The following is a 19,069-nucleotide window of genomic DNA, read 5'->3' as shown; positions in this document are numbered from 1 at the left end:
ATCAGGAACCATCAAATATTCAGATACATGTCAGAGCATAACTATAAAATTATAATTAAAACTGACATCATGGCAGCTGCTTAACACAACTATGTTTTATTTACCTAAAGATTAAACACACCATTTTCTACCTTACCTCCCAACCTCCAAATAATAGGATCCAAAACATTGTATGATTTCCCCCCTCCCTCCCCACACAAAGTACTTCAACTTCAAAGTTGTGAAACACTGACACAGATGACAAAGGTAATTCAACCATTCTACTTGGAGCATTTTCATGGAAGTAAACCAGATTTTTATTCTGTATACAATCAATTTGACAATTCGTTCGCATTACCTTGCTAGACAACCATCATTGAAAAAGGAAGCCGTGTTTTTCTTTCTCCCTACTTACTCTTTTCTGTAAGAATTCTTACTTTCTTTTTATATAAGCAAAGATTGCTACCCTGGGAAAAGGTTAAAACACACTCTAATAAGCAAAATCTTTTTCGTTAATTGTACAAGGTGGTGGTCTGCCAAAGGACACAGCACAGTAAACGGAACAGCCCAACAGTCTCACGTGGTATTAAATTCTACAAGGACAGCAAGTTTGACACCACGATTAAATAAAATATTAATACCTTGGATTGATCTTACTTTGCAAAAGAGCCACATGGAATATTTTTATACTACTCAGCTTTAGAAGGATGTCATGCTAATATTGCCTTAGAAAAAATTGACCTTGAAAAGTTTTTAGGTGAGTAAAGCAGTGGATGGTACAAGGAAACAGTTATAAATCACACAGTTTGTTAGACGTATATCTGAAATGAAACCACAAGCTACTATTGTCTACATGAAGTAAGCTATTGATTTCTAATTCCTAGTGTGGTAATTGGCATTCTTTTTAACAATCTCACGCAAAACGTCTAAGAACTGAGTGTATGTGGAGCATGCACTACAATCTCAATTCTGGACTTTTTTTCCACTACTTCCAGCTTAATAAGTAGCGAATTTATGCTGAATGGGGATGTAACTAGATGTTGAAAATCAATTGCAATATTTGTCATTATTTGAACATGAAGAATTGATGGAAAACAAGTTGCATTCCTCTTATGATTATTTTTAAATGTTATAGAAATGAACAGCCAACTAATTATAAGCAACCTCAAGAAAATACTCACATAGACATTTGAATAAATTTGAGAACAGATGGGTGTCAGTGAAATTATTACATTTTCATTACAATATTTACCAGAGGTGCTGACTACCAACATATTTATTACCTTTGTTGGCCTGTTGAAAAGACAGGCACCTCCCCCACGAAGTAAAAATTCTTTGTATTCTGCAATGCTGCATTTGGAGAATTTCCTGGAATGGTATACCCTAAAATGGCAAAGAATTATCTGAGTAAATGCCTTGAAACACTAACAGTTACTGGAAGGGGGTGGAAGGGTCACAACATTTTTTTAATACTGTAAATCCCAGTTTCTTACAACCACTGTGTGCAACAGTATGTCAGCTCAGTCTTCTTCTCAAAAAATAAAATCAGAACAGAATAAAAAGTTTTAAAACATTTTGTATTTTTATATTTCCATTATATGGGTCTACAGTATATGAAACTGTAGCCTTCTAATCTTCTCAACAACGAGAAACCACTTTATCATAATAGCCACTATGCACCCTCTCCATGGCATGCATAATCCAGTGTTCTCTTGGCTTTGTTTTCCCTGAAGCTTCAGTTTAAAAGATGGATTACATTCCAGATCCCTGATTTCATGCCAGAGTTTCAAAACTGTTCAATTCATCTGATCCTGTTAATAAGGTTAATTTTTAAATTGTAATTGTAGCCATAAGCACAGCTGTATAGAGTCAGACTAAAAATCCACTTTCCCAAATCCCATCTATGGTTTTGGCCCTAAGAATATGCCCAGGGAAAAGCAGAGAACAGAGCACTGTACTACTACTTGCAGAACATTTTTCCCCGCTTCCAACAATTTTCAGCTCAGTTACTTTCTTGGTAATCCTTGTTTTGTCTTATTTAATAATCTTCATTGTATTCTTTCCCATGAATTTGCACAAAATCTTTTAGCAGGTACAAGATGCTATAGCAAGAAGTTTCACAGCTTAACTACAGCGTGGTAGAAGAACAATTTCATACTGTTTATGTCACCTATTTGCTAGTCTCATTTTATGTCTCCCTACTTCTTACACTAGAAGAAACAGTAATCAGTTGCTACGTTGTTCATGATGTTACAGACTTCGCTTGTATTTCCTCATCTCCATCTTTTTCCCCAGCCTGATGAAAACATACTTTATCAGTCATTTCTCACACAGAAACTGGTATTTTTATTAGCCGTGTTTTGAGATCTGTCAATGAGAACTAGTCACTATTAAATACCGAGGTAACCATGCCCATAAGGGAATTTCTTTCCTTTCCTTATGTATATATATATATATATATATAAAAGTCTTCTGGCACTGATGGACTTAAGTGAAAAGGCTTTTACACCGCAGCTAATTATTCACTCATTTCATTAGTCAGTCCTTTTTCAGCTTCTGGGTGACTATTCTCTGCTCCTAGCATTTTTTTTACTGTTACGTTATCTACAGATGAAGTTTGTTCCACAATCTCTTCTCCTGATATTTCCATCCAAGACTGATACTTTCATGATTTCACCATAGGAAGGAAGCATTATCTATTCTGATCAATGCCTTACTTTGGATTCCAGAAGCAAGCTTACTGAATATGTCCTGTAGCATTCATACGGTGGCTGACAATTACAGGAAAGTGCAAGTCTACAGGGAAGCCACACAGTGACTCTACTGAAGAACCAATTTCTGAACACCATATGAAGAAACTAAGCTCCTTCTGTCTAAATTTATAACTAATTTTCTCCATGAGTTTTGCAATCAAGCTCCCACAGTGAGCAAGAATTCTGGTAGGAAGTGATTTATAAGACTCAAACCCCTATGTTTCAGAAGCTATCATTTTCTAATCAATTGCTTACAATATAGAGAAAAGAATCTTTGGCAGTGTGTGAGGGTAGAGGGCAATGAAACCTGGTTTCCTCCCATATAGACGTGCTTCCCCCTCAGACTTCACTGACCATTTAGCTAAGGTTTGAGAGCACTTGCTTGCTGAAAGGTTCAGGTTTCTACTTTTATTCACTTGAACAGCCGCAGAGAGATGTCTTCACTCAAAATCAGAAATATGAAGGAACTGAGGGGAAAATAATTAAAATTTAGGAGGAAAATAGAAATATCACTTATCAAAACTGTATTATAACAGTTTTTCAGCTGCACGTAAAAAGTATAACTGGATTTAATGAAAAATATACACTCTTTATTTTTCAACCTTTGTAAGTATAGCAAAGCACTAGTGAATACAGTGCATTGCACTTCAAAATATAATTTCCTAAAATGTGAATAGCAAAGGGAATGAATTTTTGAAAATTTAAATCATTGACCTGTAATGTCTGGGTTATTCCAACTGTTTCTATTTTTTCATTTATTTGTACTAAAACACATGGGCAAAACCCAATACATATATATTTATGTTATAATGTATACTATGAACTCATTCCAGAGCCCTCTATTACTGTATTTATGACATACCCTGTTTCCTCCATGATGCAACCACCCCAGGATTCAGTGCAGTCACACTCTTCTCAGAGAAGACCAAAATACAACAGAAAAGGAAAGCAGTTATAAATACGCTTACAATAAATATAAAGTACTCACTATAGAAATGGACCTTAACTAATTTACAAAGATTAGATGGTTGCTTGGCTGTACAGATTCTAGACCTAAAAAGGAGACCAGCCCACTTGAAGAGATACTAATATACTTAATATAAATGTGGTACTTTCAAATCACCGTATGTGCACGTTCGTAGACTCAAGACAAAGTTTCAGGAAGTATGGAAAGCTAAAAATAGCTGTCAGCATTCTTCCCTATATGGTCTCAGAACAAGCAGCACAAGCGTATGTGCAGTACGCATGATACTGATAATTAAAAATGTTCACTTTTCCTCTTCCCCAAAATGTGTACAGAACATCCTGATGGAGAATTGTTACTGGACAGGCCATGGTTTTTCCCTTTAGCATAGAATTATTAAAAGTAATATGTGAATCAGCCAATCAAACATTCATTAGAAAAAGTAGTTGAGTGAAAATGGATTTACAGTTTACTTACAGCTATAGCATGTAAGTTAACAGTGACCAGATTCATAAAATAAAAACGAAAGGTCAACATCTTACGGTTGGTAGAACAGAAGTTATAAACTACCTATAAAATTTATCTACCAAAGAAATAATATTTTCAAGAAGAAAGTTTCTGTATTCTAGTTACTACAGTAAATCCATACTGTTTCTCCACAGAAAATATTCACAGATTATTTATATGGTTATTTCTTCTCTGTCTTTCATTAATCTCTCTCTATAAAGGGTATCCACATAAGGAAACTAACCTACCATTTTAAAAAAACCTATCTTACAGTTATAAGAGATTCCAATTTCTAAAAGTCTGTTTTACCTTTAATCAAAAAATTATGACATAGGAAATATTTTAGCAATTTCCAAGTTTACACAATTCAAATGTGATGCTTTACAAAACATTATCTAAACTTTTCCACATTGTTTCCTAATTCACAGATTTCTGAAGTGATTCCAAAATAAAGTCAGCATTATCACTCACATTTTTAAAGAAGAAACGAAACAAGAAAGTAGCCAAATTGCTTACAAGATGCTAGTGGAAAAACCTAGCAATTTTCTTTAGCCCCAAAAAGGGCTTTTACAGCAGCTTTTGCACCTACACTCTACATGTGTTAAGGCCATATCAGTCTCATCTTCTGGCTGTTAAGCAGCAAGATAACAAGTTGAGCAAATGTCACCCTAGACTAGGTTACAGCTTCTTACCATCTCTTGAGTTATAAATCAGGTATTTTTGTATTTTAAGAAGTCAGTGATAGTTCTATAGGAATTACAGATTTCGTTATGATAGACAAGGAGTTCTGAGTTAAATTAATGGTGTTTTTACCATTATACCTTTGAATGTTGATTATGCATGTAACCTCCTGACACAGGACATCACTGAGGTCATTGCAAAATGAGTGCTAAACTGGTGGCTCTTATTTTGGTTAAAGTCAGATTTTGTGCATGTATTTCCAAAAGCAGCAATTCCTGTCCTACAGTTACAGCAAGTTTGGTATTTGTTTCAAATATTACAAAGGAAGAGTTTATATATTTAGCTAAGGAGGACAAAAGAAGACTCCGTGTCCATGTACATACTCGGTTTCCTGGCAGCTGGCTCCCACTGTATTCCAAGGTTCTGAGCAAGACTTTGTGCTAGCTCCTGTGCCATGGCCAAAGGGAGGCCATACTGCATTTCAAGAGGAGAGCAATTAAAATTAAAAAAAAAAAAAAAAAAAAGTTATTGAACACTTACACCGCCTCATTCTGGCTTACCACATACTGACTACTTCAGTAATTCTGTACAGCCAAACACAATTCTGTGTGCATATAAGGAAAGTAAACACCATGTAGTACGTAACTGAAAAAATTTTCCTCTCTTAACCTGAGGGAATCCCTGTCCACTAGTTTACCTGCAGAAAGGAGTCCATCATATATATGTAATATAGTTCTGTATAGTATGATTAACCCATGTTAAAACAAGAGATTTTCATTGTCTATTTAATACTGTACTGAGGAAAATAACAATAATAATAAAAAAAAAATCAATACACAGGGACCAAATTTTTCTAGTTTTAACATTAAAAAAAATCAGTAAGAATTACATGCCATCAGCAACTCAAAAGATCAAGTCTCCTACAGTGAGAAGACCCAAAAGGATGTTCAGTGTTATACTTCAAATACTTCTGTCTGAGATTTTTGGGTCTAAATTTCTGTCAAATACGCTAAAAGCCAACTGAAAATCTTATTAAGAGAATAATGCAGACAGGAAGAATGCTTTTAAAAAGAAAAGTACAGTGAGTATAGTTTAATGATGGATACGTGAAGGCTGGCTGCAAGAATTTTGACTTATTATGTAAGTTATCTTCAAAGCTCTGAATAGTGAAACATATAAATTCTGATGTTATAATATACAGTTTCTATTTTATTTCACTTTATTCATGAAAAAAATTACCTCATTCACTCCTACTCCTCTGGTCACAGAGCAAACCCCTCCAAAGTAACTTAAGCTGCTCCTTTTGTAATGAAATGTCACATTCCTTACAAACAAATAAAAATAAAGAAAATATAAACACATTGACATTAGGCACCAAGAACTCATTGAAAGATCACACTTTCACACATGATATGACACACTGCATGCACATTAATCCTCATCTAGCATCTAAAGCAACTGCAAGTTTAGAAACAGAACACCAACATTGAAAGAGTTGATTAGATACAACCTTCAACAAAAATACTATTTTTATCTTCTAGAGTCAGAATCAGTTCCAAATCACAAACAAACCAAGCAGAGAAAGCTAAAGTACCAGATTTCTAAGAAAATACAATGATAACATTACCTTTAAAAAGATAACAATATATTACAATTTATAATCTGTCAGGAAGAAATACTGTACTAAAATGTATCAGTGTTGAGAATTTTTAAAATTATGCTCTTAATCCAAACCAATTCAAGTTCTAGTTTCAATTCCAAATGAAAAAACTGAGAAGTATAGCTAAAGGGAAAATAATTTAATATCACTTTTTAACTCTGCCTCCTTTCATTTATTGTTAGTCACTGTGAGGGTTTTTCCAAACATTGATATACCACATTACAATTTTATTTAAATACTTTTTTTTTTTTTAAGAGCAGCTAAGCCCCAAATAATTTAATTAAACTAATGTAATCTGGAAGACAAATTATTCTATAAAAGGTCTATACACGATTATGAATTATACCTATTTTAACTTCATAGGAGTAATAATAAATCTATGTAGCTTTGGGCATGCATAGCAAATGACTCTAATCTTTGAAAATTAAATCCTTTTACAATAGTAGTATAAATGTCCCTTTAGATCTTTTAAATGACGTGATATTTCTGACAGTTATATATTTGTTTCTTCAGAACATTCTGACAGTCATCAGAACATTCAAACTGCAGCTTAACTATACTAAATGCTTAAAGCTAGATACTTTACAATAGACAGAACCACAGTAAGAGCTGAGGTTGGCAGGCACTTCTGGAAACGTTCAACCCCCTTGATCCAAGGAGGCTCAGCTGGAGCAGGCTGCTCAGGGCCATGTTCCATTGGCTTTTGAATATCCCCAAGCATGGACACTCCACAGCATCTCTGGACCACCTGTTCCAGCATCTGACCACCTTCACAGTGAAAGGTACTTTTCCCTATGTTTACATGGAATTTCCTGTATTTCAGTTTGTATTTGGTACCTTTCACTGTGCACCTCTGAAGAACCTGTTTGCCCGCCAGCAAACTCATCAGAAAGAGACACAATACATTCATGAAAGTAATTAAGAGTGTACATCATCAGCTTTTTCTGTGTGTTATAAAAATGCAATGAACATCGTGTTGCAATGCCTGTAGTAAGACAGTACAGTTATGACATTGCAATTTCATTATCAATATGTATCAACATGGTCACAGTATATACTACACCTTTTAAAAATAGATTAACCTGTTAAAAAACAAATTAAGCTTCCTAAGGAAGGCACGTGTTGACTGATGCAGTAACTACCAAGGAAAAAGGAAGTGAGACAAGTAGACAAAAGCAGCAGAAAGAAAAGTATGTAAAACTCTAATAGTCTAAACCATTGTATAATGGTACATACGAGAGCAGGTGCACAGCATCAGCATGCTGTTTGATGTAGTGCTGTCGGTATCTGGAGAAATCATGAAGCATCTGCAGAGGGTCAGGGTGAATATTAATACGATCTCTGTCTGTCCAAGTTTCCACAGCAACAAGAACCACCCTGGTATTCAGCTGTTCCTTGTATATCTGAGGGCAGAGACAGGACAGGCACAGGAGTAGAACACTGGGTCAGACATGCACAGTTAGCCAGTAAGAGTAAAGCGGAAGGACAAGAGGGATAAAGCAGGAGGGAAACATTGGGAAACAGTTAGACAGTAATGCCTTGGATTTCCTAAAAGTTAATATTCTGATCAACTTAAATTTTATGTTTTAGAGGACAAAAAACCCTTGCTGCTCTTTTTTTGAACTACTCTCTTTTCTTTAAAACTCTCTTGTCAAATAATTTCACCACTGTGTTTTGCAGAAAATCTATACAAAAATCAGCAGAGAAGAAATGTAAAGGTACACTGGATGATCTCAAAGAAAAGAAAGATCTCAAAGAACAGCCAAAGCCAATTCTTAAGATTAAATAATTTCTCAGTTCTCCAATATATCCAAAAATTAATTCACATAATGCTTGATTTTCATTTATAGTATGACTATTTAATGCTATTCAAATAACATGACAATTAATTAACAACATTAATTTTTCTATTAATTTTAATGTCACTGTAGCAATAGAGAAGGAAACAACAATCTGTCCCTAATAATTACAAAACAGCTTTAAAATATCCATTTTAACTTTCTGCATGATACTCGATTCTGAAATAAAACTGCTGCTCTCTTTAGGCTCAGGTCATAAAATGCTGAATTTTATTAACTAAGGTTATTCAGAACTTGCAGGTCTACAAAAGATGCATTCCTTATCCACAACAGACAGTTTGCCCACAAAAAGTCTTACATGGGACATGAAGAACACTTACGGATCATACTTAGTTATGATCTAAAAGCACTGGATGATTAATCCATTGGCTGCCTAACACATAAAATACACAAAACGAAGGTTATTTGGTCACTTCCATGAGGCACCATATTAAATATATACTTATACTATCTTTTTGTCAAATTATACCTACAATACACAACCTGAACTGCAAATATTCTCCTGCAGTTATGATAGGTATTTATATTGAATAAACTAGCACTGACTAGCATGCCAATCTTTTCTATCAAGGCAGCATTATCCTTATAGAAAAGTCAATGTATAACATTCAGCTTAGGAAAAAAGGCAATAAATGAAAGAGCAAGAGAGCAACCAGCTAAGCTCAATTTTGTCCAACTTTGAAGGAAAAAGAATATTAATATGCTTCAATTTGAGGGAGACAGGCTGAGGACATACACAGAAAATGGCTAACGACCTGAGAGAAATCAGTAAAATTAAAAATACACATGGGTGGATCAATAAAGACTTCACTTCTGTTTGCTGAGAGGAAAACCGTATTTACTGAAGCAAACGGGAAGGAAAGAACAGAAGAGTGGCAGAGAACCTGGAAGCCCCTGAAAGCCAATATCCTTTTCCCAATAATATATCAGTAAGAAATACAGCCCTCTCCCTATGAACACAAGGGAATAACAAGGCAGAAATTCCTGCTCCTTTTCATGCTTTGTTTAAAGAAAAGGCCATTAAGATGTCATTTTGCAAGATCTCTGTGAAGGGACTGAATTCTACGCTGGAGAGAAGCTGAATGTTTCTGTATACACACATACAGCAAATAAAAATGAAAAAAACAGAAGGAATAGTCAGAGACAGGAAAGAAAGATTAAATAACTTCTGTTGAAATGCAAGAGAAATAGAAAGAAATACCAAAGAAAAGAAATATCAAAGAAAAAAATGAAGATGCCATCCTGTCTTTGGGAATGTACAATATAAATTGCAGAAATATTATTTAAGTTATTTATATTTTTATCTGCTCTGGTAACTTTTCTTCATACTACTGGCATTTTCAGACCATTACACAAAAACATTCCAAAACAATTCCAATATTTCATATATTCTAAATACATCCACCTACCTTTTTAATGTACATACAGTACCCATACTACTTTATATGTAAGATACTGAGAACCAATACTGTACTTCCTCTGAACTAAATGAACTGTTAACAATGTTTTGCACTGAATCATATCACGCAATTCTACTGGTATCAATAACATCACATGGAAAAGGGACTTCAGAGTCAGAATATTGCTAGCCTTTGTATTCATCATTGCTAGAGAATCTATCTTGGTTTCACTACAAACAGCTCCGAAACGCGTGTGGTCAATCAAATGTGGGAAATCAAATTTCACCACAAATCTTACTTTTCATTTATATGCTCTATGTGAAATTGTTCTAAATTTAGACACAGATACAAGTATGGTATTTGTGTGTCAGTGCCACCCGTTTATAATGTATTACAATGGGATTTTGTTTGGTTTTAAGCTATAAACACAAATTTATAAAGGAGAATTTTTATTTACTCTTGTCCCAGCAGATATGTGTATCCTTTGTGAACCACACTCGCAGCTTCAACCACTTGTGGTTAGATTTGTTTCACAAATCTAAGCTCAATTAAATCTCATTCTTAAGCAGTGACAGACGCTGAAAACTCCTTCAAGTCTGAAATCCCCCCTGCCAAGGGCAAACTCTGGCAGTTGCAAGTTTTGAGAAAAACACCAAGGACACTTTGGTATTTCTTCTACATTGACCCCAGGCTATTCTTCTGCAGAGGAACTGGAAAGGAGTTTTTAAATGTAATTTTTATAGCCGCGCATTTTTATCCTGGTATCTAGTAATGTTAACTTTTTTAAATACAGCGCTCAAACTAACAAAGTCAGTCATACGGTTTTCAGAAGAAACATTGATACTTACAGCATCTACAAGGTTTACCACAGACTTTGCAAAATTGTTTGTGTATGCATTTGAAGAACGGTGCTTTTTGAACTAAAAGGAGAAGAAAAAGTAGAACACAGTGAGAAATTAAATATTTATTACTAATTCTTTACTTTTACAACAAGAAAGGGAAACTGGTATTTTAAGAGAGAGTAAGGGGAAAATTCAGAAAGCTTTTCAGATCACAGCCTACATCTCATATTCAAGAACCCTGGAAGATAAAGGAAGCTATGTATGCTAGACAGCTTTTCACATCTGTAAAAGGAGCATTTAGCCACAAGAAATATCCTATTCAGAATCACGAGTTCAAATGTTTGAGACAAAATTACAGATAAACAAGAACATAAACACGAGCTCAAAATTGAGAGGATGCTGTACCCATTAAAATTGTGCTTAATCTGATGGGTTAAATATAAGACTATACTAGCCACACTCCATGTGGTGTGTGATGAAGCATTTGCCACTTGTCCTGAGTACAGCTCTTTGCGAAGGCATCCTTTCTCTTCTATAGCACTAGACTTTTATGATAAGTAGCATTAGTTATAGCAAAAGGCAAAAAGGAAGAGATAGTGCATGGTAAAAGAAAATATGTGTTTGAACATACATCAGAGTTAAGCTGAATATCTTCAGTTTTAACTTCAATTTTTTTCCATTTCTATAGACTTGGATGAGCTGTATTACAAGTTCTGCTTCCTAATTTCTGTGCATGTCATTATAATTGTTTCATGCCTTTCCTCATCCTGGCCCACAAGTCTCCTCTGTTTCAAGTCAAATTTTCCAAAGATACTGCTATGTTATCTGAACATGAATCCATGAATCCACGACTTTCAAATAATTGTAAAATTATAAACCAAAATTGCATTACACAATATGATTTGCAGGCAGGAAAAATGAGTCTTCAAAACTGCAACAACAAAGAGGATAAAAAGTCTTCACTAAAAAACTCTTACTAATTTCAGCTACTGGCTAAAAGCAACAAATCTCATCACCTCATGAGCAAACATTCATAGAATCACAGAATGGTTTGGGTTGGAAGAGACCTTATAGATCATCTAGTTCCAGTCCCCCTGCCAGGGGCAGGGACACCTTCCACTAGACCAGGTTGCTCAAAGCCCCATCCAACCTGCCAGGGAGGGGGCAGCCACAGCTTCTCTGGGCAACCTGTGCCAGGGCCTCACCACTCTCACAGTAAAGAATTTCCTCCTTATCTCTAATCTAAATCTACCCTCTTTCAGTTTAAAGCCATTACCCCTTGTCCTGTCACTACAGCCATTGTAAAAAGTCCCTCTCTGGCTTTCTTGTAGGCCACTTCAGGTACTGGAAGGCTGCGATAAGGTCTCCCTGGAGCCTTCTCTTCTCCTTTATGAAGTTATCAAACATTATCAAGTTCCCTCAGAATGTCAGCTATTCGCACTTTGAAACACAGTACCCCAAAATAAGAAGGTCTGACTCTTCTCTGAGCAACTGAGTAGCTACTTTCATTAAATAAGTTAGATGATCAACTACCTTCCCAAATGAGAATTACAAAACAGACAAGTCCCCTGTTTTCTAGAATTATGCTTCGTGCAAAGGTGAGAGTAAAACTGGAACACATATGTGCTTCTAAAATTAAACAATCTGTTTGTCAAATTGAAAGGCAGAAGAGTGACACATACTATATTATTAGACAACAAATTTTCCTTCCCTTTAAATTTCAGTGTTTTTTGCACAAGCAATCTAGTTTTATATGGACGAAATGCCACAGAGGTAACAAACATCAAACTTAATGACGACACTCATTCATTTGAATGCAGGAAGATAAATTCTATACACATGCAGTTATTGACTGTTAAGTTCCACAATGCTTCAACACATCCACAGCAGGTCTGAATACCCAAAGATCCTACAACATAGGTTTGCGGAGACCCCCTCACCATAACTATTCTCAGAACAAAGTACTTTCACCTACAGTGCTAGTAGGTGCTTAGGACGTACACTGAGAAAAGTATCTATGCAATGGGATTTTGTTTGCTCCCTAGGGAACCATGATGTATTAGAACAAAACAATGGGAAAGGAAAGAAGGGTGGCTTTGGTTTTTTGTTTTCAGCCAACCCCAAATTTTCCCAGAAGTGGAAAGGCAAAATAATCTGCTTTGAAAAATGTTCTTGATTTTCATGAAAGTATTTAAATGCCAAAATCAATAGCAATCTATGATATAACATGTTTAAACACAGCTCCTAAAGCAGAAATTAAGCTAAATCAGTAAAAAGTGCCACAACCTAAAGACACAGCTAAACTCATCGAAAGAGCGTTAGAGGAAAGGAGAGCTCTGTGAAAACACACCGCGTTAGCCACTGCCCAAGGCCGCGGCCAGAGGTCCGAGACGCTGCACCCGCCCGGCACCTGGCTGCGGGGGAAGGCTGCCCTCTACTGGCACACAGGGAACGCGCAAAGCACATGCCGCGAGCCCCTGGGCCGGCAGGCTGCACCTCCTGCTGGCGAGCACTGCCCGAAGCACATCCATCCTCTTCCTTGAAAACAGTTATTACCTGCTTCCGAGTCACTGACAACTCTGACGCAAAAAACCTTGCATGCCGCTGATCTAAAGCTCTAACACATACAGCCTGAGAGGAGACAACAGTCTGTAACTAGCGTAGTGAACAGGATGGATGGTTGTCCTTTGAGCCTGGCTGTAGTAAGACAGGCCATGGGAAACAGACATAGAAATACTATCTCTCCGCAAGGAACACCAAGCACTGTTCGAGGTCTGTAGCTTCAGTTACTGTGCCCTACCCCCAAACAATTAACATGCTAGCATTCTTAGAATAGTTTCCTATCAGGTGATATTACTAGTGAAAACAGTTGAAGAAATATCTGTCCTACTCTCCCCACCCATTCAAATTCCCCCACATTGCTGAACTGACACAGATTAAATACAGGTTGTTTTTCCCCAGACTATTTCTACGATTTATTAAACAGATGAGGAAAAGTTATAATCTGCTTATTCAGCACTGGAACAAGTACAAACTATTGCATCCCGTTCTGGATACACGCTATTCCTGGCTCTTCACCCTTCAGTGTTGACAAAGAGCGCACAACAACATAAAGCACTGAAAACATGCAGCAGAGCGAGAGACATAAGGAGCTCTTACAGGAATTTAAAAGTTTGTTTAACTTCCACATAAAATAAGCAAAAACTGTTTTATCAACAGAACGTGATTTAAAAAAAAAAGGTCTCGCTTACACAGAAGCAAAGTCATAGCAAGAATTGACAACCCTTATTTGCCTCTTAGTCAACGAACAGCTGAGAAAGCTAAGCAAGACACAGGCTCAGAACAGGGCACAATCAAGTTGTTTTTAGAGTAACTCACTGTTGGTTGCAATATATTCTTTTTTATTAGAAAACTTTAAAGCCTACATGGAGTATTTTTCCATAACAGATATGATCTAGTTAAAATGTAACTATTGGACTCAAATTTGTGATGCTTTTCAAAAAAGGCTCATAAAATAGCTGTTTAGTTTTATAAAACTTAATACTCCCCAGGCCCTTCTCTTCTCATTTTTCATAAGTGTAACATACGGACACTTTGATAGCCATACTTGACATAATTACTGAAAACAGTAATATTTAAATAACAAATGTCACGTGGTCTGATTTTTCCCAATCATCCCTCAAGACAAAAAGGAAAGAAAGTAGGCTCTTTTTGCACCCCCCCCTTTATTTTTTAATCAAGTGACAAACACTTGCTGAATCAAACAAACAAACAACTTGTCTTGCACTTCATTATGAATCCTGTTTATAAGTGTGGAATAGCCAGGAAGAACAATCAGATAGTTTTGTCTACATGCTTTGCTGCATTAAAATTTAAGTTAGTAAAACTAAACTCAAAGTAACAAGTTCTGACCTGTTTCTTTACTACTTTAAGGATAGGATGTAATTTCAGAATGTTTAGTGCATTTTTTCTGGACTTACATAGTTTGTTGCTTTACTTTGTTGGTTATGGGCATATTAAACTATCCACATGATACCAAAGTATTTCACACATATTCTGAATTCTGTAATTGCTGTAGAAAAATCTTAGGTAACGTTAAGCATCATTAGGTATTATGGCCTATACTGTGTCTTACAGTATAAATGTTAACAGCTGCTGATAAACTAAATATTCGACCCAGAAGTAGCTGATGCAGCACAGTGCTGTACATCAACCTACATATTATAACGAAAAGTAAGATTACCACTGAACTGATATACTTACCATTTTATGGTCATTGACTATCATGAGCTCCAGATATTTCATTTCTTCAAAGATACCACGAGATACCTGATGGATTAAAGAAATTCTTTGAGAAATAACAAAGATGTAGTGATTTTCAAAAATAACTGCAGCTGATTTAACAGGCTTACCCATAAATATTACGCAGGTTGCGTAAGACTTTAAAAGCTGTGTCAGACATTCTACTAGGGTAAATAATCACAAATTCAGTAACACTTAGTAAGTTATGACAGATACTGGCTGAGAATCTGAGTCACATCACCAAGAATATGTAGAGTCTATCCTTTTTGGTTCAGCGCAGAAACCATCACTGCTTCCCTCCTCTCATCTTCACAAAGAAGAAAAATCTCAAACGTTAAAAACTCTTGGCCTCCTGGACTATTCATCACAGATTTAATGAAAAGGGAAGTTACTAAAAATAGATGCGCCCTCAAGAAATACGCTGTGGATTGTGCAACTCAGTGAAGAAATACAGATTAATCATCTTTAACTCAATTTTTCCCCTACCCGACACACATGCATAGGTGGATCATGAGGACTGTCTACTTCTGTTCTCTCAATAACCAAGTTACGGGCGTCCTCATTTGGTTTTTTAATTTAATCATGCTACTTAACAAGCCAAATGAAAATAAAGTCAGATATCTACAAAGTAGGCAAGACTTCATTCAAAAACTATTCTTTATACTCAAGCAGACTCAAAATTCTAAATCCATTTTCACTACTAAACTACCATTCAATTGATGGATAGTATTACTGTCACTTTAGAAAGTTTATCCACTTTTCTCCAAATACTCTATTTTTAAAGAAAATTTTCTTGGTTTACCATTTGATAATTGTATTATGTGATAACATTAAGCTACCAAAAATATTTATTTTCTAAAGCCTGTGTTCTCTCAACATTAAAAAAATCTGGAAATTAGTGGTTTTGATTTTGCTTTTATAAATGTTCTTAACTCAGGGTCACACTTCTACTCACTGCTCTCTTTCTTCTCTTTCTCCTCAGCCACTGTAGTTCAGACAGAAAGGGCCATTCAGAGCTAGATTCAGTCTCTGTATAAATTACAATTTAAGAATTTAATGGCATCATTTTAAAGTACTTACGTGCACTGTCCAAACCAAAAGTAGATTAAGATCATCCAAATTAGAAGAACATTTCATATTGAAAAGTTCATTTTTTAAAATACACAAAATGTAAAATATCTCATGTCAAAACTCAAAGTCATTTAGAAATCTAAAGTTAGAAATAGAGCATGCAAGGGTAGACAGATTGTAACCTGGGCTTAGAATATATGTTTCTTTCATCTCATGTCCTCAATAGCATTAATACCACTGATTAAATTAAAAGATTTGCAGAAGAAAGCTAAATACAACGTCTTCATGGCTGGAAATCTTTCAGCTGCTTTTTGACAACCCTAAATTCCATTGCAATAATTGTGAAAAAACCCAGATTAGTATCTATTTTTCAATTTTTTTTCCAAATAATCAGCAATTTTATATAGATTGCTAGGCTATTAAAATTTTTCAAGTTATATATACAATTATTTCCAATGTTGAAAAACTCCCAACATAAGCAAAAACATACCAAGGTCCTGCAACTGCTTGGAGGCTTGTGTTCCGTAAGTTCTTTGGATGATATGTGGTCTACTTTTACTTTCCTGAGAAGAAAAATATGTGACATTTTCTTCTAATTAATAATGTCAAATGAAAAGTGAGACACTTCTTTCAGTATTTACCATTTTCATTATCTCCATGAATTTACTGTCTCTGTGCTGTGAGTTTTCAGCCTTGCAACGTTTACAAGTATGTGCTGCATCAAAATGCATTACATGGCTTAACACATGGCATGTAATACTGATCCTGAGGAGACAGAAATCTTTTTGGACGTAACATTTTCCCATATCTCTGTAGTTTCAGTCACAGCCCCATAACTGACCATCCAAACGATACTGATTCCTCTGAATGTTGATCCAGTTTCTTTGAAAGTGTCAGGAGTCAAAGGTTTTGCAGATCTTTCTTTGGACTCTAAGTTCAGCTTTACAGTCACCAAAATGCATCAGTTCTGCAGCATTACATTATTTGTCATATACTGGTAAGTACTAAAGCGAGACAAGCTTGAGAGCTATGATACAGCATCTGGAATATATCCTACAGATCAAGCAGGACACAAACCTTAAGAATACTCTGTCTCAATGTTGCAGAATCATTTCACTGAAAATCACTAAATATTTGAACAATTCAAGAGGTATAAATCTACCTAGTTTTACTACTGTCTGTGAAATCGAGTCAGTTCTATTAACTGCTAAAGTTTTAGGAACAACTGTATTATAACACACTTAAGAACTACAAAAATAATTATAGTTAGAAAGACATTTGCGTAGCTGCAGTCCTAAATGTGGATCCAGCACAGTCATATATTTGAATATGCTGGATCAGAATCATTTAAGCTATACAGCGACCACTGATTTGCCACATATAAAGTGTAAGATATTCATATATAATTATCTACTTCATTAAGCTCTTTGTGGCAACATGGCAGGTCAAAGAGCAATCCAACTATTTAGAGAGGGATGAATAAATGACTTCCAGAGATCCCTTCTATGAAGTTATAAATCCTTTAGTTCAAGTAGTAGAGCAAATGATAAACACTTCTTGACAATCCATAACCATTTGCCATGGAAACAGTCTTTTTAGTCTACTCCCAACATCTAAATGATGAACAATAACTAGGAAAAGAAAGAATAAAGAAAAGCAGAGACAAATCTTAGGTAATTCATACTTACACGTATCTTTAAATAAATTCCAGTCAAACATTTAAAAACACTTTTTCATATGAATGCATGAGAGAGGTCACTCATTTATTGATTTATCTCATACTTTTATTTGCTATTCCTTGAGCCCTTTCCCAAAGCAAATAAGCCAGCTAAACTTACTGCACTGTGGGTCAGATCCGTTGGTTCAATCAAGTACAAATAAGTACTATCTTCAAACATGCCACTAGAACATGGAGAAAAAGAAGTGATATTTAGGACTACGCGGCAATTAATTTGACTGCAGGATATTATTTTTGATGAGACAAAACTAAACTTAGGGCTGAAAAACTGATCAATATTAAAATAAATTCCATGTATGTTCATTACTACTGCATGTGGCTAAAGCTAAGAATTTTTTTTAAGAGATCAGGCACATTTTAATGAACTAACACTGAATGTAATGGCAATATAATGATAAAGCGTCAAAAAGCGTAAAGATTTGACCTTGGAAAGAGAAAGTCCTACAAGACACGTTAGCATGCAGAATATAATCAACAGCCGAGTTGCACTTTACATAAATAACCCTAGTCAGGACTAATTTCTTACATTTCCTCCTTGTACAATCTAACAAAAAGATCAATTTTTCTACTGGCAGACAGAATCATACATGAGTACTGAGAACGCAAACTGCTAGACTACAACCCTTGTTTATCCTTTACAATAATAAGTCATCTGGTGAAATAAATATTTGCACTTACCATATGCAAAGGTTTCATGAGACAGCATCAAAAGACTTTAATCCCAATGCAACTAAAAAAAAAATGCTAGTAGTTTGGCATAGCTGGTACTGGCATTTCAAAACATCAAAAATCTTTGGGCCTGGAGAGTTTCAGTCCCTCACATATTAAGAGATAATATTCAAGAGTAATAATTCATTAATAGCCTTGTTTGAAAAATGAGAATGTGCACTTACTGAAGTCCATTACAAGTTGAAAGAGCAACATTGGAACCCTTGACACCTCTGATATTTCCATGGTAGTAACAATGCTCTCCACCCTAATAATGTTTAAAAAACAAACAATCACACACACACACAAAATTACCCTGATTTAATGTCTATTGCTTAAAAGCAAGGCTAAAAAAGATCCAACAACTTGCATTACGTAAAATTTCAGAGGAAGCAGTGATTGCTAAAGTAAATACCAATGACTAGCTCTAATTGCTTGTAAGAGAAAAACTGTGTGCAGTAAAGACTAATTTATGTAAGTCTTCAAGCCATACCATGGGTTATTCTTTTGTTGAAGTCACAGCATTCTTGATCTTTTTTTAAGCACACTTCTTTGCTGTAAATTGATTCTGTAAACATGTTATGTAATGCAGGTTACATGAGCAT

General features: G+C 35.3%; 1 protein-coding gene across 7 annotated transcripts in view; it reads right to left on the bottom strand.

The window, feature by feature from the left end:
- ADAM23 (ADAM metallopeptidase domain 23) overlaps positions 1–19,069 on the bottom strand; it is an 80,105-nt gene that overhangs the window by 31,044 nt on the left and 29,992 nt on the right. For all 7 annotated transcript variants that reach the window (XM_075429834.1, XM_075429829.1, XM_075429828.1 and 4 more), the window contains exons 5-15: positions 18,650–18,732; positions 17,857–17,920; positions 16,509–16,581; positions 15,903–15,976; positions 14,909–14,974; positions 10,652–10,723; positions 7,781–7,947; positions 6,124–6,208; positions 5,268–5,358; positions 3,595–3,643; positions 1,263–1,362 (exon numbers count right to left, since the gene is read on the bottom strand). In XM_075429834.1, coding sequence (XP_075285949.1) covers positions 1,263–1,362; positions 3,595–3,643; positions 5,268–5,358; positions 6,124–6,208; positions 7,781–7,947; positions 10,652–10,723; positions 14,909–14,974; positions 15,903–15,976; positions 16,509–16,581; positions 17,857–17,920; positions 18,650–18,732 — 924 coding nt within the window. The remainder of the gene's footprint in view (positions 1–1,262; positions 1,363–3,594; positions 3,644–5,267; positions 5,359–6,123; positions 6,209–7,780; positions 7,948–10,651; positions 10,724–14,908; positions 14,975–15,902; positions 15,977–16,508; positions 16,582–17,856; positions 17,921–18,649; positions 18,733–19,069) is intronic.

This window comes from Opisthocomus hoazin, chromosome 9 (genome assembly GCF_030867145.1).
Source record: "Opisthocomus hoazin isolate bOpiHoa1 chromosome 9, bOpiHoa1.hap1, whole genome shotgun sequence".
In the NCBI taxonomy this organism is placed as follows: Eukaryota; Metazoa; Chordata; class Aves; order Opisthocomiformes; family Opisthocomidae; genus Opisthocomus; species Opisthocomus hoazin.
The sequence above is the reverse complement of the archived record's forward strand: the minus strand, read 5'-3'. Positions and strand labels throughout refer to the sequence as shown.